The sequence below is a fragment of the Trachurus japonicus genome, chromosome 9, assembly GCF_045865225.1.
Source record: "Trachurus japonicus isolate A0001 chromosome 9, Traja_1.0".
Taxonomy (NCBI): Eukaryota; Metazoa; Chordata; class Actinopteri; order Carangiformes; family Carangidae; genus Trachurus; species Trachurus japonicus.
In genome coordinates this window covers 25,101,226-25,124,807 of record NC_140915.1, presented here as the reverse complement: position 1 = coordinate 25,124,807, position 23,582 = coordinate 25,101,226, and the positions used below count along the sequence as shown (strand labels likewise).

General features: G+C 45.4%; 1 protein-coding gene across 3 annotated transcripts in view; it reads left to right on the top strand.

Annotated features, from left to right (window-relative positions):
* The window catches only part of fam222aa (family with sequence similarity 222 member Aa), a 92,151-nt gene that overhangs the window by 54,406 nt on the left and 14,163 nt on the right, over positions 1-23,582 (top strand). For 2 of the 3 annotated variants that reach the window (XM_085786882.1, XM_085786881.1), the window contains exon 2: positions 17,337-17,479. In XM_085786882.1, the coding sequence (XP_085643008.1) occupies positions 17,383-17,479 (97 nt within the window). In that variant the 5' untranslated portion in view covers positions 17,337-17,382. Of the gene's footprint in view, positions 1-17,336; positions 17,480-18,280; positions 18,521-23,582 lie in introns of those variants that run through there. The other variant, XM_085786880.1, reaches the window with a different exon arrangement.

The following is a 23,582-nucleotide window of genomic DNA, read 5'->3' as shown; positions in this document are numbered from 1 at the left end:
AACACGCACACACCACATTATCGTATCCATTAATAGCCATCTGCCTCTGCATGGATATGTGTGTGTGTGTGTGTGTGTCTGTGTGTGTGTAAACAAAATCCCAGCGAGCAAGGTGCAATGGCCTGGAACTGACGAGAACCCACTGGGAGAGTCTCTCCTTGATGTAGCGCCCCCCCATCCCTACTCCCCCTCCCCACCATCTTTTCCTCCTGGCAGCGGAGCGACAGCAAGGTGGGTGGGATGCGGGAGGTGTGTGTGTGTGTGGGGTGGTGGTGGTGGTGGGGGTGGGGGTGGGTGGGTGGGTGCAGAGAGCCATGTGAGTGGGGAGATGAGCGGAGCTGCGGTCCCCTCTGTCAGCCACAAACTAGGATCAGGGAGCTCGCATGGGACTCTCTCCTGGGATGAGCAAAGGAACGAGGGGAGAAAGCAGCTGTTCAGAGTTTTTCTCGTACTTTTTCAGTGGCTCACTTGTGTTTTTTTTTTTACCCCCTCTGTCATCTTCTCTCAGGCTGTCATTAGCTTCTGTCATGCTTTTATTTTTTTACTAGGTTTGCCTTTAAAGGAAGAAACGCTTTGTTCAACGTTGCTGTAGACATGGATGAGATGAAAATTTGCACTTTGAAAGTGTTCTAATCATTCCTGTGCCTCTCCTTGAATGTTTTCAGGAACCATTAAAGGACTTGATTCCTTCATCAGTCCTCTTGATAACTGAGGGGCCTCTCAGGCATACTGTGCGTCTCCCCACAGACAGCTGCAGACTCATACAGGCTCTGGGCGAAGTTTGATGGATCCTGTTTACTGGAGCTGAGAGAATGCCTGGGTGTCTCAAATTAAGTGTCACTTAAAGCTTGTCTTTTAGTCAGCTTTCCATTTTGTTCTCCCATCTCTAGTGACAGCACTGTGCTGCCAATTGTAACAGGGTTTGAGAGGAAGACATTTGGTGATTACACATTCTGTCATGATTGAGGGGTGAAGCCAGCAACTCGAGGCAAAACCAAATTCCATATGGCTGCAGTGAAATCTCTCCACCCATAGTGAGTTACACTCAAACAGCCCCTGTCCTGATGACAGGGAAATCGCCTGCTCATGACTTATCGTTTTATCATTCAAATTTGCCCCATTGATGCTTGCTGCTGTGATTGACAGTTGGGCTTGAAAGCCACAGCTATCTCAATTGAGCTGCGGCAGCCAGTTGGTAACCGTGACAATGGTCTCTCCTCTTTGCCTTGTTTTCACACTTTTTCTGCTGTCACAGAAACCTCACTGATTGCTTCTCTGCCAAGACAGCATCCTATTAATCTTTTAAATAAGGGCCGCAGCCCAGCAGTATTGTTTGCAGAAAACCGAGAGGACCTTGTGAGACCACACTGAAAAGGAAAAGGAGGCAGCCAGGTCCGAATCTGTCTCATTATGGCGAGAAGGGCAAGCCTCCGTAGAAACCAACAATATTAGAAATCTCCTGTGCTCTAGCTGCTGTGGCAGTAGATGGAGCTGAGGTCTGAATATAACCAGCGCTTTCTGGCCCCACCTGATAACTCTGGGGGCTTTCTTGTCTTCCGTCACTCTCAGTTTTGCTCTCCAGGTGCATTCTGTGCTTTCATCTGCATCGCGGCACTCTGAATAAAAGCCTCTGTGTTTATGGCCATTTTCTTTTTCTGTGCACTTATTGATCTCTTTCAGCATGGTTGGAATTGGCTTTATTTTTTTCAATTTCTGGGCTCAAACAACGTAACAGCGGCATATTCTGAAATGGCAAACCATTGATGTCTTGTGATGTGACCTAGGAAAGGAAAGAATAACAGCTCAACCCTTTGTCCCTCTGTACTTAGCTGACAATTTGTTTGAATGAGGCACAAACATGAATGAATTCACAGTATCCTTGCACAAATGGGGTTTTTTTTACAACCCAGAAAACCCTGGTCTTGAAAAGGCTTTCTGCACTCTGATTTGATGGACTACGCTTTTGCGTTTAATTAGGTGTGATTTGTGAACATTTCCCAAGTGGCAGGAAGTCTTTTTTGAGTCTCTGTCTACCTTCTTGTCAAGTGGTTGTTAATGGAGAATGGCTGCAATGCTCTTGACACCTTCTGCTTTGTAATGAGTGCCTTCATGTGCAGAATAGCCCCATAAACCAAACCTCTCAAGGTTGGTGAACATGTGGCGGCATTATTTGGCTTCTCAGTAGGAAGGATGTTTATGCCATATAAAGTTAGAAGTTATGGGATCATTGCGTACTTTCCTCAAGCCTTTGTGTCCCGTCTGGCCATGGAAACTCAGCGAGGCAGGGAAACATAGATGACTAATTGACTCCCAGGTCAGAGCCACATGATAGCAAGACTGCTGGTCAATGGAAATGGATATACTTTCCTCTAAAGGCAGCTATGACTGCTTTGTGATCATCGGAGCACACACCCATGCACGCAGACATGCATGAGCTTGTGTGCATGCAACTATATGTAGCTGATCATCCTCTGTGGCTCACAGTCGCTCCTCCACTTTGAAAGACACAGGGAGTCAGTCCATTAATAACAACTTCAACAACAATATAACACCACTATTTATATAGGCTTTAGTCTGGCACTTCTCTGTAATCTCGCACGATGCTGCCGGGTGAATATTGAGAGTTTGAACAATAATATCAAGCAAACATTGACGTGAACAAATGTTCAGGCAAAACATTTGTTTTTTAATTACGTGCTCTAATAACTAGAGAGAATAACGGCCTACTTTTGTAATATTTGACACCAGTTTTAAGCGTATCCACTTCAATGTTTTTATAAAGAAAAATGTCCTCAGGGCACACACAGTAGTAAAAGTTTTCTCTCCTGTATAAAGCCACACTGCACTGCTTTTTAACAACAAGCTCTCTCTACTTTTTTCTAGTTTTTTTGTCTGTAGCAGTTGGTCCTTGAAATGTGTGGTTAAACTGTGTGTGTGTGTTTCCTCTGAACATGCATGTGTATGGGCAGTGTCGTCTATTAGTTCTTCTTTGCAGTTTAAACACATATCAACCTCTCAGCCAGATTCACACACAAGCTCCTTCCCACCCGAACCTGATCTCCGACAACCAGCCTGAGCGCCTCGCATGCAGCTGAAAGCCTCCTCCCCACCACCCATCATCCAAAAAAAAAGAAAAAAAAGAAAAAGAAATTCTCTCAGTTCCTCGAGTTTCAAAGCGCTCGCATAGCTTGACTGTGTCGAAGCACGCCCCTCCTCCCTGACCCCCTCCTCCTCGCACAGACAGCACTCTTGACCTGCTGCCCCATTGTTTCCAGCGGGGATGGATGGGGAGCCGCCTCTGCCGGCGCAATCCTTCAGTCAATAGCGGCTCCATCTGTTGACTGCGTGACTCTGGGTTACAAGCGGGGATTTTGCTCCGCCTGTGCAGGGTGTGAAAGGAGCTATCTCAGGGGGCTTCCTGAATAGGGTTTTAAAACTGCAGTAGCGTGGTGTTGTGATGCCCCTCACAACCCACCCTTCTCCTCTCTCCCCTCCGCCCGTCATCAGCCCAGCACAGCCGGCTGGGTGTGTGCAGGATGAGAGGCCTTCATTGTGCCTGTTCACAGGCCCCTAGGCAACAGGGTCACCTTGTCCCCTAACAAATGCTGCCCTCAGTGGGATTGTTGGCTCTGTGTGTCTGTGTTTCTGTGTATGTGTGTGTGTGTGTGCGTGCGTAAAGGGGGAGTGGGTATGAGTATAAGAATGCATCATCAGGAAAGAGGGCAGAGGCCTTGGTTGTGAGGACATTTATCTAACATCTCTCCCTTTCACATCAAGGCCTATTCAGTGCAAGCCTTCTGCATCAGGCTTTCAGAGCACATCACAGATAGAGAAACACTCTGGCCTGCTTTACAGGTCAAACTGCTCTCACTGAGCATTTACACCGACAAAGCTGCTGATGTCATTTTCTATCTCTCTTGTACATTCAGCTCGGAAAGAAAAATAAAAACCCCTTTGAAAACATTATCCTCGTTTTGTCTCTCATGAATTTGAGCTCCCGTCTCTTGAAATGGTGGTGGAGCGCTGCTTTGGGCTTTGGAGCCTGGTCTGTTCTGTGCTTCGTCCTCTTAAACAGAGGGTGTTTGTGAACAAAAAGAAATCTGTGGCTGTTTTGACAGCTGCTTCACCTTCAGTAATTAATGTTGAAATTGCCGTCTGCCAGACATTTGTGCTGAGGTCCTCTGTCTATCTGCACGGGTGTTGTGATTTTGCATTTCCTCTTAGGTGAAAATAAGCAGGATCCTGCCCTCTGGGATCCCTTTTCTTTCCCTTGAATAAAAATCCCATCAACCAAAAGAAAAACATGCACAATTTTGTTTTGGGAAATACTTTATATTATTGCAATACGGGTCCAAATAGTTGCACATACAATATTTATCATGACGATGCTGTTATAAGCTCCTTTTCTCTCTCCCATGCTTTATCTTGCTTTTGACAGTATAAATAAGTCAGCTGCAGTTTAATTCAGTTCTCTTTCCTTTGTTTGTCTCTAATGGAGGGGTCTTTCACTTGCCAGGAGCTTAGTCCTGAAGAGGCACAACCAAGCACCCTCATCCCCCCTGTTTCCTGTTCCTCTCTTTTATCACAGAGCCACAGTCAGTCACAGCTTCACCAGCGGGGCCCAAACCCCTCAGCTGTCAGAGGATGTCCCCAACACACCTTTACCTCAGTTAAGATGATTAAAGTAGCAGGATCGCTCTCCTCATGTGTTCTGCACATGTTTCACCTCCACCTCTCTCCTCTGGCAAATAAATAAAAGACGGAGAGAGCGACAGAATCAGAGAGGAGATGCAGGCGGGTGGTGCAGTCGTGGAGGCCCCTCACCAGACAAGACGGAGTTGAGGAGGAGGGGGTTTTGTTGAGTGGAATGAGTGGAGGTAGAAAACTGCAGTGACAGCAGAATGAATAAATTGAAAAATTCTCTCATTGTAAATTGTCTATCGCTCATGACAAACGATCTGATAGACGAGCGGCCCGGGTTCCCGACGCATCCGTCCCAATAGAGCTGTGAATAACTGGTCTATCTCCACACTGCTTAGCACTGGCCCCGCACTTAATAATTCATACAGTGTGAAATATTTTCCCCGGTACAGATATGCCAAAGAGCTGCCGCCAGCAGGCGGGGGCAGCGAGGGGGGTGTCCCTGCGGTGCTAATTTGGGGGATGGTGACGTGCATAGATTTCTAAGGGGGCTATAGTTTATAGGAGATGCCTCAGACACATTTGCTCTCCTGCATGCTCCGCCTGTTATTGGAGAGAGCCGAGCTGGAGATGCAAAGAGTGAGAGTGAGAGAGTGCAGATGACATTTAACTCATGGCTGATCTGCCTGGAACTGGGAACACAGAGGGGAAATACATTTCCATTTAAGCTGACTGAACACAGTTATCAGTGACTGTGGGGACAAAGGGAGGCTGTAAACCTACAAAGTAGTTTTTGCTGTTTGGCCCGGTGAGTGTTGTGGTCACAGTTGACATCAGTGGCAGCAGGTGTCTGTGGACACCTGGTTTATGTCTCCTGTTTCCATCAGGTGACTCCTCCTGCCTCGGGCTCCTTCATGAGCTCAGCAGCCCAAAGCAGCTCTCATGGTCCCTGACCTTATTGTCCCCTTCATTCACAGCGCTGAGCTCACACACTACATTATTCTCCACAGCAATGGACCCAAAGCTATAATGGCCTCGATTGCATGTGCCTGTGTGTGCCTGTCCGCGATAGCGTTCTTATTGCACGTGTGTCATTTTTGTGCAGCAGTCTTGTGTAGTTGTGTCTGAGTCGTTCCGCAGCTCAGTCCTGTACAAACTGGGTTTTTATGGTTCGCATTCAGGCCCTGATACCAATTATGCAAACTATTAAAAATTTAAGGAGGACAGTCTTTTATAATTTAATCCTAAAGTAATAGATTCTATTAAAAATGCATGAGAGGAGCTTTATAGATGGAGCTAGAATTAGTGTCTATCAAAGACTCCAGTCAAGGATGCAGGGGGAATGGGCAGCAGGAGTGGTAGTATTGCCTCATTATTCAAATAGGATATGATTACCATAGAGCAGAAGTCCCTCAGAGCTGGAGCAGAGCTCTCTGGCCACTGTGATCACAAAGAGGAGGAGTCTAGCTGGGCTCCTCAGAGAGAGACCTCTCCTTTTTGGTGAAATGAAACTGGTTTAAGATTTCCTGTTCTAACTTCCACAAATGGATTCAAAGTGACATGTGATTTGTTGTGGTCTAAAGAATTCTTTTGTTGAAATCCTCTTTGTCTTCTTGGGTTTCTACTCCCTGGTGTTTCTCTTGAGATTGTTTAGTCTTGTCCTTGCTGAAAGCATGTAGAAGGTGTTCAAGCATGAAAACAGGAAGCCTGCAGTGTTGTAACTTAATGGCTCACGCAGCAAGCGAGAGGCAGACCTTTCACTGGCCTCGCCACTCCTTGGTTTACCCCACACAGCTTCCTGAACAGGTGGAAAGCACAAGTCAAGAAGTCCCTGTCTTACGTTCTCAGCATATTATGTGTGTTTTTTTTAAATACAACAACCACATTTGCACTGTGTAACTTAAAAAAGTTTTTCAGTCATTTTGTACTCTGCTTTATCCCACTCAGGCAGGGGAGCGAGCTAAACAGTTTTTCTGCATCACAGGTTTTATAGAGTCCAGATAACAGTTGAATTTCACTCTGTTGTCATTGTGATTTGCTTCAATAATTACAGGTAGAGCACTGCAGTGATTCAGATACAAAAACAGCTTTTGAAAAGCGTCTGTGGTTATTAATGTGCTGCGAGAAGTGGATTGAAAAAAAAAAAGATAAATAAAAAATTGAAGCCTTCGTGAAGCTTATAGGGATTTTAAGTTCTGCCTCAGAGGTATATTCTTTGCCTTTTTGATGTAATGGTTGCCTGTTTATGGAATAAATCCAATGAGCTTAATCGATCATCTCCGTGGAAAGGTCAAGAGGAGAAGCTCTGGTGTTTGAAGTGCTTATCCCATGGAGGAGTGCCAGAAATGTGACACATTCACCCTTATGAGTGGGCGGCGGCGGGCAGATTAGTGACGGACAGGGTGGCCCAGGGGTATGATTTAGGGAGATTCAGCTTTAAATACTCTGCGTATATCAGAGAGAGGGAGGAAAATTTGTAAGCTGCCTTCCCCCAGCCCCTTATTTCAACAGAAAAGCATATTAGTGCCTTTTAAAAAGAAAATTTCCAATAAGAGAGGGGAAAAAAAGAAGGAAATTTTTTTTTAAAATCAAGGGGGTCACAGTTGGCAGCAAAAGGTGGACAAAAGTTTATGATTTTAACCCCATGTCCACACTTTATGTTTAATGTGGCTGGAAGTTACCAGTCGGTTTCATCCCCCTGCAGTCTAATCTAATCTGGAGTGGGTGGCTGTGGGCAGCATCTGTGCTCCGAGTTGAAATAGGGCTTTCTCTCTGCCTAATCCTCTATCCAGGGATCACTCAGTAGGGTGAAGACAATTACCAGCCTGCTTTCTCATGCTAATGGAATCTCTAACTAGATCTTACAGAAAGAGAAAAAAAATAGGCGGAGGAAGAAGAGAAGCAGGGACAATGGCGCAGAAAGATGACCCAACTAAAATGGGTTTTTAGATTACCATTCAATTATTGATGGAGATCCAGTTGTAAGGCCTAAGGTCAGGATTTGGAGAGCGTTTTCTGCGAAAGGAGATAGATTATCAAGTTATTTTGGTGTGTGTGTGTGTGTGTGTGTGTGTGTGTGTGCGTGTGCGTGTTGTGGGTGTCAGGTCAGAAAGTTGCTGAGACAGGACTGATGTCACTGACATATCAGCAGCTGTGTGCCTTTCACCTTTTTATCACCTGCCTCCAGCAAGGTGTCTGGAGTGGTTTTAAATTGCATTAATATGCAGGAATTTATAGATTGCCTCCCTTGGCATTTCTGCAGGGAGGGGAAGAGAGTATTACAGTCTCCATCTGCACTAATTACTGGGTCTTGGCAGTGTTACCTGTCTCTTGTGAAGGACAAACCAAGGCACCGAGCAGTAACATGCAGAGCAGAAGGAGCTCATCTGCTGGGGAGTCTTCAGCAAGAGGGATGTCTCCGGGGCATTTTTACTCTGATATGTTTGAAGTGTCGGGAGCCTTGACTACCATGAAAAAAAAAAACCCCTCTCTGCTATAGCAACATCAATAAACTAAATGACTTCGTCCAACTTCCTTCATCTGGAGCTCAGAGAGAAAAGCTAACAGGCTTTGCACCTGATTTCACTGACAGTTGCACGTTCACTCAAACTGTTACTGTTAAATATATCAGCATATATCTCCTGTTAATCTCGGTGGAAACTTAAATCGACTGTCTCTGGTGTGTCAGTCATGGCAACTGAAGAATAAATCCAAGCAGGTGTACCCCAGCCGTGTTTAGCCTTGACATGCAGCTCTGAAACCTGAAACAGAAAACAAGACTGTGTTCTACCAAATAAATCACAGGAGCAACGGAAAGTATCAAAAATCCTTGAGAGGGAGGAGATAATCAGTCTGCACCTATATGGCGTTATCTCTGAGATGACCTCGCCTCTCAATTCTCTCTGTGGATGGACAAACTGGCTGATAACGGGAGCCCTTATCAGGTCGCTTTTGTCATGGAAAGTGTCGGCCATTTTAAATCATTACAACCTGCCCGCTTTTTCACTTTCCCCAATCATCGAGTGACACCAAGACCTTGCCTGTGAACACAAGAGATCAATGCTTTAACCCTCGTGCATCAGGTAGCCAGGGTCACCGCTGCCTTTGCCAGGTTTCTGCATCAAATCTGCATAACTCGCCGAGCTCGCCGTGAGTTTCTCAGGTTTCCGTGTTTGTGTAGTTGGCCTGTCAAGACAGACTTCTTGGATTGCTGCAGTGACGAACATCTTGCTGGTGTTTGTGCCATCTGTGCCTTTAGCCAGCAGGTGATTACCAACTGCAGCCTCACCTCCCACTCTGTCCAATTGGATTCCCTGTGCAGGCATGGTCAGGGCCAGCTTCAAGAGGTAGCAGGATGACAACAGCTGGATGGCACACATTATGGAGTGAAGGGAAAGGCTGCTGAGTCTCAGCGACGGAAACTGCAGCGAGGAGAAAATATGTCGAGAAACATGCCTGCTTCCTTACCTAGCTAGCTTAGCTGTGAGCACTTGTGTCATCTTCTCTTTTATAGTCCTTAATATCCAGCAGAGCAAAAATGGCTTTGTCACACTTCAAATATATCAAATGAGATCAGTGTCAACATTTCGATGGTGCACTATTTGATTGCCTTGTGGGCTTCACAACACACTAATGTTATGCATGACTGACTATTGGATCTGTGACACCCTCCAGTGAAAGACGGCTGGGTTGTCCTTCGGACCATGGGGATTGGGGTCACCTTAGGCCCTGCAGAGAGCGATGTTTGGAGCGTAGGCTTCGGCAAGTGAGAGAAGAAATCACATTGTTTGAATTTAATTAAATTCCATTGATTTATTGAACACCCATTAATAAGCATACATTTCGAGGCAGGGCCATTTAGCGTGAAGGTTTTCTCCCGCTCTCTCTCCCTCTTTTCTCTCGCCTGCTCACTCCATTTCATCATAAATTGACATAAGCCTTTCTTTGAAGTTCAGGAGCCAAAGCTGAGGAATGACAGCACAACAAACAATGAACAAAACACAAAAAAGACAATGAACACTGTTTGAATATTCAAGTGAGCCACCATAGGATGGGTAGAGGAAAAAAAAGAGCCCTTGTTTTATTGTTGTTGTGTTAAGCCGTGAATGGACCTGTCTGGGACAATAAAGGATTGTGTCACATTCGGATAAGAAATTTTGCAATATCAACAATGCTTTACAAATGGTGTGTAATAAGGTTTACTGAGAAAATATAAATCCTAGCATGAAAACCAAGAAAGCACAGCTCATTTTTCACATTTGGCTGAAGTTAGTGAGGAGGGTTTGTGATTTATGTTTAGAAGTCCTGCCTGGTGAGGCGGCATCTGCTACTAAAATCTTTAAAAGAATCTCTCTGTTTTTTTTTGTTTTTGAGTGAAATTTATTTTTAATGCGGCTCTGTGTCTGTGATCAACATCTGGGATGAACTCCACAGCTACCCCTCACATCTGTTCCACATGTCAAAGCATTCACAGGGTTTCAGGGCGAAAGTGGTATTAGATTGCAACTGATGCCGCTGTTGTGCAAAACTAGACAAAACAATAAAGCTGCAGCAATAGTTCCCTCTGTGGTTTGTGGAGATTTGTCACTTGCTGAGAACAGGATACCTTAGAAGATGGAAAGAACAGAGCTTGTTCATTGGTGCAGCATTTGCACCCGTGTATCGCAGTGCTTATGTTCTGTATGGGATCTTTAGAGATGGTGAACATTGTTACAGAGTCCCAGCTTACTGGACATCAGACTTGTCTTAACAGACGTTAAGATCTAAGTTTAAACCCAGTGCATGTGATTGGTGTCAGTCATTGTCTTGGCAGAATGATCACACATAAGTCGTGAACTATGTAGACTAATGACACGTGATTATAAATCTACTGTGTGTGGAACCAGTCGCATTGTGATCTTCTTGCATAATAACTAGGGAGTATTAAAATGTTCTCACCCTGGTACATGGCAGCAGGAGCACAGAGACGCAGTCATCTTGAGCAGCTTGGTACTGGAGATGAACAGATTTTAAAGAAGGAGCACAGACGTGTTCGGCTTTTCTGTCATGACTGTTTAGTTCGTTAGGTTAGGGGTGGTGTTAACCCCAACACTACTTTTTTACATCCTATTGCTTTTTGCTGTCTCCTTCCTTTGTTCTTGTTGATAAAGCAATGAAAGCGTTTGCCACTTCAAAAGAAAAAAAAGTTTTCCCATGTGCTCGTCATTTATATTCTCGGTTGCCACACAAATTTGTTATTGTACACTGTTGTTAAAGATGTTTCGGTTTCAGAACTCATAACCTCCACTACATGTGACGCAAATATAATATTACTGTTACAACAAACATAAATCAAATATTCCTTTTGTGTGGCTTACATGACGAACTTGCATGATCACATTATCAACAGGTATCAAGGTCAAGCTGATACACACTGCTGCACACTGCTCTCCTATAGTGTGGGTGTAAAAACAGCAGCATTTGGAGAGTTGTATAACTGATGCTTTGGTAAACTCCGGTAAGAGCTGCACATGTAATTCTTCAGAGAACTGGTGACTGTGTTGTTTCCGAGGTTTGCAGTGGATGATGCATTGTGTTCTTCACTAGTTTTGGTTGCCATAGTAGTAGAAGAGGAAGAAGGATGCTAGCCTGTTCTCAAATAGTTGAAGGCATTTCGTTTTTCTTTCCAAAATGATGCAAGCAAAGCTGAGTGTGTTATGGTGCTGTGTCGAAGAGCAGACCCAGGGGAAGTGAGACAGCACAGATGAATTGACAGATCCGCCACCTAAGGGTCCAATCAACCTTACCACCTGTATGTTAGTATTGAATAAAACTCTGATTAGTGGAGGTTCTACACTCAATCATTTTCCTTTATTAAGTAAATACTACCTGACAGGCCAACTCCAACCCCTCTAGATTTCACCCTCAAAATGCAGCTGATGTAGTGGCTGAAAATACACGCTTTAATTCAGTATAATATTCTCAAATATTCATTGGACCTTCAACATCCCTGATCCCGGTATTTGTAAAACATCCACCCAACCTGAGTTTGGTTTGCAGGTTCAAACTCAGAACTGCCTCTGTATGAGTTGAAATCTAAATTTCATATTTGCTGCACCTCAACGCTTTGCATTTTTTACATTATAAGTGTGGTTGCCATGCAGCCATAATGGTTCACTGCTTTGTGAGCCCCATTATTTACCATTAATAAAACCTAGCCCTGCACAAAGATGCAGCAGTTGGCTGTGAAGTCAATTAGTCCTCATCGCTATTACAGGGTTGACATTAGTCTAGGCAGGCGTGTTTTGATTAGAGATGACAGACGACTCGCTGCTATTGGACTGCCAGACATTCCTCACCCCTCATCCCATGGGTGAAGCTATTGAAGCTGACTGGAATATGGAAAGCTAACAGCTGAGTGTTTTTGCCAAGATGCCCTTCATCTGCACAGAAACCTCTTATAAATACGACTGCATGGCATACGAGGCTGTATAAGCCTCAATAACAGCGTCATGCTGCATCGTATATATAAGACTCAGCTGCCAATATGTTATTCCAACACTGTATATCATGGCAATAATGCCTAAACTGTAGGCTTTTACACACAATGGCCTTTTGTTGTTCAGGTTATTTATTGTGCTGGTGTGAGGTTGTGCAGAGCGGGTGGGTGAGTGCATCCAGGGGCTTGTATTGTTAGGGAATCAGTGGCTCTTGTTTGTGGAGCTGGGAGGGTTTGTTAACAATGCCTTTTTTATGTCCCAGAGTGCGTGCCTGTCGGCAAACGTCCCCTCAGAATTTTTGTTTGTGTGTTGTTTTGTTGTGGGTGTGTTTGTATGTATGTGTGTGTACATGTGGATCAGGGTCGGCGAACATAACCCTCTCATTGTGTGCCATGTCCAAATAGACCAGTTTTATATCAGGCGCATGTGAGCATTAGTGTGTGTGTGTGTGTGTGTGTGTGTGTGTGTGTGTTTTGAATATACAGTATGAGAGCAAATTATTTAGTGAGGATGTGTAGAAAGTGCTGAGCCGAGGGGGTTTACTGCCAGTCCTTCCTAATGGAGCCTTTCACTCTCCCTCCATTCATGTGATGGTATGGTGACGGAGAAGGGGGAGCTGGGGATTAAGAGGGTAGAGGCAGTGCCTTGTTAAAGAAAAAGAAAGGGTTTGAGTGTGTCGATTGGATTAACTTGTTTGGGCTTATTAAGAGGGGAGACACAGCAGCTTGTTAAAAGCACGGCATGGGGCGTCCCACAGTGAGACGGCAGGGTCACCATTCAATTAGGCTGAAGCTCCACCCCTGCTCACTGTGGAGGCTGTCTGCCAGACTCTCGGACCACGGCTGGTCCTGCACTAAGAGGTGGAGTTTCACCAGAGACACTTTAACAGTTAAAACCTCTACAAAAGCTTGATGGTTGATTTTCTGTAAAATCTACCAAGAGATAATATTACCCAGGGCTGGGATTTGTTTGAAATGTTCTGCTGCACTAATGCTTATACAATACGTTTCAAAATTGATTCCAAAAGGATCTATTTTTCATTCCTTACTCTGAGAAATACCAGCGTGATTAACATCCCTGTCGCAAGACAAGAACATTGACATCAGACAAAACCTCAGACTACAACATTTATGAATTTTTTCCCCCCAGACTAATGTTTTAAAATTCATGCAGCTGTGCATGGCAGTGGTTGTATGGTTAAGATCATACAAAGTAGATCTGACACATTATGGATTACGGTTATGGTTATAGACAACTAAAACACATTAAAGAAATGTAAGTTAATTAAAATAGTGAATATTGACTCTGGGTTGTAACAGCGGATTAAGTCTGGTGCCTTCAAGTACTTAGAAATATAAGTCAGATTTGTAACATGATCATTTACAACCTTACAACCAACATAAATGTAGTAAAGACGTAGAAATAATTTCTTCTACTTCACAACATTACTAGAAAATTGGCATAATCTAGTTTGAAAGCAGGGTCTGTGCAATCTAAGAATAAACAAACATGCTTTGATACTGTGTATATCAAAAAGTACAGTGGTTCAGTATTGAGCCTCAGTATCATTTTGCTCACTCTTTCTTTCACCTGATACACATATAGCTCAAAACACACACATATATACTCCGTTTATTCACCCATGACCACCCTGTTACACAGGATGCTTATCTGGGCAGACAGCTTTGGGAGCAGGGAGCCATCTCCTCTGATCTCCTCTAGAGTTTAAGAACCTTTTAACTAAGAAATAGCCTTCTGCCAAAGCCCACCGTCTCTTGATTCCAGCTTATTCCCTCATCTCATGGGACTGATCTTCCGCCCCCATTGCAAACCCTGCAGCAGCGTTAGCAGAACGGGAAAGAGCCGATAGACATCCTGACTTTTGAGATATCCCTGCACTGGTGTAATAGGAGACCTGTGAGTGGATTTGATGAGTGACTGAAGTGCAGGTGGTTTTTCAAGCGGCGTGTAAAGCAGCCTGTGCGAGTGTGTGCTCGCTCACATTCTGCAGCACCTTCACAGAGATTGACCCAGGCATGACAGGCTGTTTCAGGGCAGCTGGATGATGGGTCACAGGGTTTTGGTTTGGAGATAATTTCCTGCCATTGATAGACATCTGCTAAGTAGTACAATAACCTAATAGGAGGAGATGAGGGGAAAGGGGGACATGACAAACAAGCCAAAGACTTGCTCCTTCTGCCTCGCTCTTAAAGGCAATAATAGGAGAAAATTGGTTCTTGAAATTGAATTGAAAAAAAGCAGGTCTCTCTCTGCAAAGTATAATGCCTCAGAATACATTTGGCGAGCAGCAAATGGAGAAAAATGGAGGGTAGTTACGCGATTGTCTTTCATTTCATAGAGGGGAAAACTGCAGAGGTATCCCCCGTTAAGACTAGCTTTTAGTCTCAATCTACAACATCTGTCCCTTTCCTCTCTCTCAACCACTATCTTTTAACAAATGGGCTGTGAGGATGGACTCGTTGTGAAATTAGTATCCTCACAGAGAGGACACAGAGAAAGGATTATGTGAATAGCCAGTAATGAGCTCAAAGTGCCAGTGTGTTTGGGCCAGGCCTGCCTGTGTGTGAGAGGAAATGGCACTGCAAGCGACCTTTTTTGCTCAAGCACCTGGCGAGAAATAGAGTGGCCCCTCTCTTCCATCTGCAATGTGTGCGTTTGTGTGTAACCATGTGTGTCTGTTTGTGTGCTTGCGTGTGTGTGTGTGTGTGAGAGAGAGAGGGAGAGGGTGAACTGTGGAATTAACAGGAAATTCAAAGTCTAAGAATTAAATTAATTTACTAACATTTATTAGGGCGGAGCATTTTGAACATTGTGTTAAAAGTGTTTCCTTTTCTGCTTCTTCTGACAGGGTTTAAAAATATATTTCGACTTTGAGTGTTTAAGTGTTTTATTCAAGCCCGGGGGTCTGAGGTCACATTTAATGTCTTGTGAAAAATATTTTATTAAAGTTGTTTTTTTATGGGTAAAAGATGGAATTCTTTGCAGGAATAGTGCATTTTTGTGTGTAACACCTGCGTCTGATCTTTAACTATTCACACCGGAAAAATCATTCAACCTTAATTATAGGCAACAGGATGTGTTTTTCCTCATGTGTGAGAAGAAGAAAACAGGGCAGCTTAAACAGTGGCAGTAAACAACATGCATCGACTGCTCTCCGCTCTGTTTTCAAAAATTGGTTTTGTGAAATCTGTGACTGTCATACAGCTAAAAATTATTAATGAAAATTTAAATTATATTTATTCTAAGTGGTGGCATAAGTCGACATATTTAGTTGAGGTAGGATTTTAATTGCTTGGGAAGCAATCTACTCTTCCCAAACTGAACTGTGTTGTTTTTAATTTTCATAAGATGTGTTGCTCAAAATCAGATGATGTAAGAGGTCTTCAAAGAAGGCTGTAGATTAAATGTATGAGATTAAAATAAGTATCGTTTTGATTATTTGAAAAACTCCAATTCATTTTCAGCAATTAAACTGCACATAAATATCATTTTTATTGTAGTTTTCAACATCATACTTTTAAATCATGCCCCTCGCTCAATATTGCAGGAGCATTTTGTCTCTGCCAAGGGCTGCTGTGATTGAATGTTTACATTAGTGCTTTAGCATTTTGATGTTTTTCAAAGGTGATCTATATTTTTTCTTTATTCCTTAAATGAGCAACACAACAGGAGCCGGCACTTTATGAACTGCCATTAATTCATCTCGTAATCATTGTAATTGCTTTCTTTCATATTAAAATGATAATCTATAAAACTAAGTAATGGACTGATGGCAGGTGGCTAAATGTTCATTTAGTGATTCACAGAGAAAATAAATAACAGGGGACAAGCCTGTGACGGGCGCATGAGAAATCATTTTTCAATAATCTGCCACGCATCATGGCAGGAGACGGTGGCGTTGACAGCATAGATGAAATATTTGCCTCTGTTCTTTGTTTTAATATGGGCGGAGGCCCAGATGGATACGATAATGTTTCATATCGATGCATTTTGGACGAGAGACTCGAACACAATGCTTTATGCAGAGACAGGCGTGCATTTGAGGTGAGAGTGAGCTACTGCAGTGTTATACATAGTACAGTAACACCACATGTTTCCTGGAAACCAAACAATATCCGCTAAGTGAACCATAGTAGAGTGAATCTCGATCCTTATCACATAAAAACACTTTCTGGACCTAAACGGTTTGCTTCAGCTGCTTTCATCTGGCACATAATCCGAGTAGAAGACTTTGTAATCAGTCATCATTGTGCTATGTGACATTGGTATGTTGCTGATGAATGATACCCTCCATGCTACTCGATTGTTGAGGGTTCTTAGTGAGGGAGCTGTGGGTTTTCTTATATATATATTTATAACTGTGTCCTGTGTTTCCACTGGGGCTGTGATGGGCTTTTTGAGAGGAAACTGGCAGCAACTGCCTCCCTGTTCCTGAGTGAAGGTGGCTGTGGGGAAAAGGGGGAGTGTAGAGCTGGAGATTTATGGCCTAGAGGGAGATTGATTAGTGCCGTCACTAGCCCTGATGTACGGTTGGCAGTCTCCCCCTCCCAATCCATCGCATTTGCTCTCTCACACACACACACACACACACACACACACTCGCATGCATTCGTACAGTTGAACACTCAGCTACACATACATGCAGACGCCGCTCGGTCCCCCAGGCTCCTCCTGACAGTCCCCCAGAGCTGTTGCATGTTAAGTTGTAGCAGACAGACTGCTGTTTTCTCAGCATTACCATTTTTTTTGCTGTCCATAGATAATGCCATCAATCACCACATACACACTGCCCTGGAAGGAATGTGCCTGAATGTGCCTGAGTGTTGCTACTTTCTGTGTGTGCCTGTGTGTTTGTTTTGAGGACGGTTTCATAGACAGGAGATGTGGTTGAATGGCTGTGTGGATGTGCTGTTTGAAGCTGCAGAGTGACTGGCCTGGACTGTGCTCTGAACCCGTGTCAACCGTGCTGCCCCAGTGCAGGTGTGTGTTTATCATTCAGCACACAGAGCTGAGAGGCAGGCAGCTGTAGGCATGCTTTCCCAATTAAATCCTGGGTGAGAAACCTAGCCCATCTAGCCCAGAGCCAGCTCCTGCCGGCTTACCGGACACGGCCATGGAGCTTTGACCTCGAATCATCCCGCTTAGCTCACTCAACGCTCCTCTCTTTCTCTGTTTCTTGCTCTTTTTCTGCTGCAGGTTGGCCGCAGAACTCCCCCGGCTGTAGTACTGTGCCCACCTCGCCATGCTGGCCTGTCTGCAGAGGAGGCAAAACCCTCCACCCCAGCACCCGGTGTGTGCCAGCAAGACCCTGGAGCCACCGCAAGCCCTTGGACGGAAATGTAAGTTAACAACGTGACAGGGAGCAATGGAGGTCAGGAGTTCAGCGCACTCAAAGCTAAGGAATGAGAGAGGCTTGTGTTTGTCATTTGTTTTTAAACTATTGGTTGTGGTGAGTGATGGAAACGGGTATTTAACCCAGACTGTGAATAAGTGGAGGAGAATAGACTTTACGGTTGTGTTTGTCACTGTTCCCTCGCTACTCTGAGGAATTCTAAACAGTTTTATTCGCTCTGCACTTAGACCTTGGATAGCCATGTTGTTTGGCTACTCATTGAGAGGGGGGCTGTTTAGCTGTGCTGATTGTGCAGTCGTGGCAACAGGGCTGAGCAGACAGTGTTTAACGTGCCTCGCTGGCCCTGGGTGACCCTGAGGGTCTGTAAACATTTACAGTGTCTGGCCCTGGCTGTGCCGGCCGCCTGTAAAGCATGACAGCTGCTCTGTTTGCTCCCCGAGCACCACCCTCTGTCCACTCACAAAATGGTGTAAAGGGACAGAGATGGGCCAGGGTTGAAAAGTGTTACAGAGCTGGCGAAACTAGTTCAAACCAGTTTGGGATTAGAGCGCTGCTGCAGTCAGGAGTCTGGAAGGTGAATTTCTCTTTAATTTTGCTGAAGCTTTCGGATAAGCCTTTTACAGTGAGAGTCTGTTTTCTGACGAGAGCAAGAAAGGTCTTTCCTCCGTATTGAATGCTCCTCAGGTCTTTAGTGGCTTTTGTTTACATGGCAGGCCTATGAGCTCTACCTCAAGCCGATTAAAAGGACTGGCGGATGGAGAGCAGGAGAGCACTAACCTAGCAGTTTTTACCTCAGCTTAAAGGGGCTTACTGGGAATAGCACTGTGCTTCTTCATCAGTGGGGCATTGTATCAGACCTATAACCAGCCCAGAGAAAGGCTTTAAAGAGACTGATTGGCTCTGGGTGAAGAAATGAAACAGTGCCTGTGTTTTTTCTCAGCTCCTCACTGGCCAATTAGCTACTTCTCAGCTCAACATCACACTCCAATCGCCTCCCACAGAGGAGAGGAGAGTCAGAAACAGCAAGGTGAGTGGGTGCTACCTCCGTCCTTAGATCTGCAGTTGTTTCTGCTGCTCTGGTTGGATGTTACATATTGTGTGTGTGTGTGTGTGTGTGTGTGTGTGTGTGTGTGTGCAAAGCAGTAAGGGAACTACAGGGATAAACAGACCCCCGGAGGCATCTGGAAAGGGGCAGCTCTTCAACTGAGTGGGGTTCAACTGGGCTCACTAATGAGGATTCAGAGGGAGGTGAGGTGAATGGGAAGACAAAGAGAAACGGTGCAAAATAGAATTAGAAAAGGTAAAGATGGAGATGAAGAGAGAAAAATGGAGGGAGTCCTCAACAGTTGTCTTAATCGATTCTCTCCTTCCAATTTCGCAGGATTAGCCCACTTCCTCTCAGGGTCCTTTATTGAGGAGCAGCCAGTGGGAGTCAGGACTCAAATCAATAGATAAAAAGAACAGTCTCCAGTCTTCCCTTTGCCCTCCCTCTTACTGACCCTCTCTCCGTCTGACTCTCCCTCTCCCTCTCTCTCCCTCTCCACCTGTTAAACCCTTTGATTGAAAGACTACCACAGCGACTGACTTAAGGTTCATAATGAGGATGTTTGAACATAATAGCCTCCTTTCTGTCCTTGGAGGGGGAGGGGGAGGGGGGGCAAGTGTTGGATTTCCACCAGTGTGCAGCTCTTGGCCTCAATAAGGCAATTGTTCGTTCAGGCCCAGAAGGGGTGCAGAAAGGCAGACAGTGGGTCTGGCTCCAGAAGTGGGCGCACTCAGGTCACCATGCTGAGCAGGTCCCCATGATTGATTGTTCATGGCCCAGTTTGTGCCAACGTGGAAGGGGGCTGTGGGTAAGGTGACCTGGGTTCTCAACAGGAGGCTGAATACCAGATTTTACCCCTCAAATAGAGAGTGAGTGAAAGCACAGGCGGCGGGGGGGATTACCTGTGAGTGAGGTAGAGGTGAGCTGTGCAATTTGCATGTGTTGTCCTTTACACAAAAGTTGTGTGTGTCTGTGTTTGTGTGTGTATATGGGGGACTGGGGGTGGCAGAGCAGTTGGGATGAGAGGGTGAGGAGGGTTTTAGAAAAAGCCCCCTGCATGCAGATTCCGAGTGGCTGCACAGTTCATTGATGCGACTCCCATTAAAAATCCCTCATACCCTCAATAAAAAAGGACTTAACTGGCTCTACCATCAGCTGGAAGCGTTCAGATCGGCTCGCCAGACAATCAATTTCCCCCAAGCGCACAGAGCTTAGCGGGAGAAACGGGAGGCGGAGAGCGGGATGTTTCCATTATCACAGCCCACTCTGTGTCTGGGCTCGGGGGGGTGGGGTGAGGTACTGTAGAGCAGAGAGTGCAGGGGAGGGAAAGGAGGGAGCGGGCGGAGGGAGATGGGGAAAGACAGACAAGTGGAGAAGAGAGAGAGAAGCAGAAAGGGAGACAGAGAAGCTGGCTTTTCAAAAAGCCATTGACCGCCTGCCCTTAAAAATATCATATTGGATTAGCCTCACAGGGGCGGCCTTTTGATATTTTTTTCTTTGGCCGTAGAATTAAAAGGAGTGCAGAGCATTACTTGAATTATAAATCATAGGCACTTGCTTTCAGTGCGCCCAAATTCCGCGCATATGTGGCTGCACTCTCCAGCGCCAGCCCCTGTCATTTTTAATTAAATCCCCCCTTATGGGTGACATTTGTAGCTTGCCCCCTCCTTCGTCCTCCCCTCCATGTCTCTCTACCACTGCCCTAGATGGAGACATGAAAGGCAGGAACGGCAGCGGAGCCAGGGCCTCTCATCGTGTCGTGCCCCAGAGAGAGGGCACCCATCCAGACAGATGAGAGAGAAAAGCCCTGCAGGGGGATCGGGGTGAATGGATGCCGCTGACCCTGGCCACCCTCAGCCAGCGGCGACCTCCCTCGCTACCCATCTCTTTCCTTGGTCGTTCTTCTCGACTGTGTGTCTGAAGGTCCGGGGAGCAGGGGTGAGCACAACAGCCCTCAGCTCCTGGAGGGGAGAGGGAGGTGCACCAGTCCAGTGATGAGTAACACTGAGACGGCTGGACAGGAGGCCCAGCAGCCCCCACCACTGCCCTGCCTCCTCCTCCCCGGCCCAGACAGCAATTACTTTGCCACATGTCAGCTAAAGAATAACTGGTCCCGATTCCCTCAATTGACTGGTTGATGGGGATATTTCTACCTGGTTATTTTCCAAAATAATATCAGATTTCAGGTTTCAGCAGGTTTTGATATGTCTGTTTATTATGCGGCAGATACATTTTTGCCAGCATGACATTTTCTACCATCGCTTTCCTCACACTGGGTGTTCATGTGTGAGTTCTTTATCCAGACCAACTGCAGGTTCTGCCTTGGTAAACCACACAGCACACTGCCACTCCCATATTTGTCCTGTGATTGAATCACACTTTGGGCTAAACCTTGGCGTTCCCTTATGTCTGTTACCCCAGCAGTGCCTTGACTGTAACTCTTATACACACACAGTGATTTCACATACTTTTGGAGGCATTTCAATGACCCAAATTGAGCCACAAAGTATTTCACAGCATGATTAATGCAATTGTGGTGAAATCAAACTTGAGAAACAAGTTTTGTTCCTACTTGAATGTCCCCAGTCAGCCGGCGTGTCGTCTAGAATTTGTCCCCAAATCTGCCTCATAGCAGAAACATGCACACACCCGCGCACACACACATATGAGAACACCTGCAGCCATAACCCTCTGTGACACCACCCAGGAGGCCCGAGGTGCCAATCAGCCAGGTGTAGATGAGAAGTTCCCAGAAGGCTTGATATCCCAGGTTCATGCTATGTCAGGCCTGGTTCAGCCCTCTTAGAGCTTGATCGACAGAGACAACCTGGCCTTGTCACACATAGCCTCAGGACATGACATGGAGGTTCACCTGGGGATTGTAGTTTTCCTAATAGCCCCGTGCCTCTGCAGGCGGAGCTGCCAGAGCCATTAGTTTGCTTTCCTTTTAGCAGCCTCTCTTCCTAAGCCCCAGCAGCAGCGAGAGGGGAATATGCTCAGGTAATGACCTCCAGCCACCTCTCCGCCACTGTTGTCTGAGGTGGTGAGAGACATAACAGCTGAATTAACCCAAATTGCAGCATGAAACTCCAATGGATGTCATTGTGTATAAGGAGGGGGGAAAAAAAGAAAAAGAAAAGAGGCGCGAGCGTTTCCAGTTGAATATTTAAAAGTGGTCGCGAGCAGCAGCAGCAGAAATAACAACCTTTACCCTGATTGCCTCAGTACCCTGGAGGTGGGGGGCATAAAGTGGAACTGGGGGAAAAGGAACGGAGACGGAGCGGGGGAGAGAGAGAGGATCTGCATGCACTTGACCTTTTCCCGCTGATTGAACTACCTTGTTTCTAACTCCCATTTCGAATTCCACGGAGTGCCCACAGAGACTGTCATTATTCCACAGTCTGCAGCAGGGAAGCAGAGGTCACAAGGTATTTTTCACGGTGAAAAGGTGATTGACAGCTATCTATGGCCTCCATACCTCGCCCTGGATGTCTACTTATGCAATCTCATTTTGGAGCTTGCTGGGTTTGCATAGCCACATGAAATATATCATTCATACTTTCATCACATTGCTATATTGCAAAATCCAGAGTATTAAAAGAGTTGCAGTGTATTTCAGGGAGACAGCCATGTGATATTGGTTGTACTAGTCTTACCTCATGCATACTACAGCCTCCTCTGTCGTGTTGGTGTCTCAGCGCTGGCAAACAGAGGATCATTTCCGGCTGGTGGCATCCCACAGTGCCATGCCTTCCCTCTGCCCTCTGCCTTCTGCTGTGAGCACGGGGGGTGAAGCAATCTTATTGCCTTGGGAGGTGAGCTTGAGGAAGAGGGGCTCTGCTTTAGTTTTGGTCACAGCAGGATTTGGGTTGAAAAACAGGTTCCTGGTTCCAAAGCTTCTGAGCTGGCATTTGGGCATCCCAGGTGCAAGGCATCGAAACCCTCTGTCTTCGCCTGCCAGGGACTGGGGGTGGGATGGGGGATGTAAGTGTCCACAGTCCCTTGCTGTCCCACAGGAAATGACACACGGCCTGTGCCATCTCAGAGCCGAGCCCACCACAGACTGACCAGGAGAGGCAGTGAGGAGGTGTTGCACACTCGTAGCAGGAGTTTTTGAGTGGGCTCTTCATTATAAAACTCTAAATATAAATGTAGCTATGGTCCAAAATTCAAACTCACAAAGTGCATAAGTAGGAGGCCAGGTTGCCGGACAGTAGATTTCCAGTCTTTTATGACTGTTTTCCTGTTTTGTCAGTCCATCCAAATCACTAGGACAAAACAGCACATGTAAAGAGGTCCAAATATTTATTTTATCTACCGGTATGTATATGGATAATGGACCTGAACTTAAAAAGCTCTTTTCTAACCAGTCAGCATGCTTTATAATACCTACCACATTTATGTACACATTTATACGTACAAACCATACAGCATTAAGCCAGGGATCGAACTATCAACCCTCTAAATAGTCGACGACCTAATGAGCCACAGCCTCTGTTAAACAAATATTATTGTTTTGAATTAAAAAGAGGAAATTCACCCTCATTTCCTAGAGAGCTACAACCTTACCCCCAGAAATGACTTCTTCCATATTTGTGCCAGTTATTTTCAACTTCAGTGAGCTGGCTCATACATTTCAACCTCTCGGCCATGATTGAAATTCACAGAAGGTGAATATTGATCAGTGTGTTGGTTTCTATATGGATCCTCTGTAAGGAGAGCTGTTATGCTGGGAAAATGCTTAAGAAGTTTATGTGTGAACAAATTAAAGCTGTAGAGTTTGATGTTTTGGTCCGAATCAGCCATGAACTTGCACCAAATTTTAAAACCATCCTTGGCTGTGGTTTTTCAGTCTACTCTAATAGTGCAGAGGGTTTGGCAGAGGAAGCAGACCACAGTGCAATGTTGAAATCATTGCTCCAGTGGGACATTTAACTACAGTTCCTGCGGTTTGCTCCTCAGGCTCATTCTCATCTTCACATGCATTGGGTGTTCCGTCATTTTAGGTTACAGAAATGGTGAGTTTAATTTGCTGGGTTGTAGG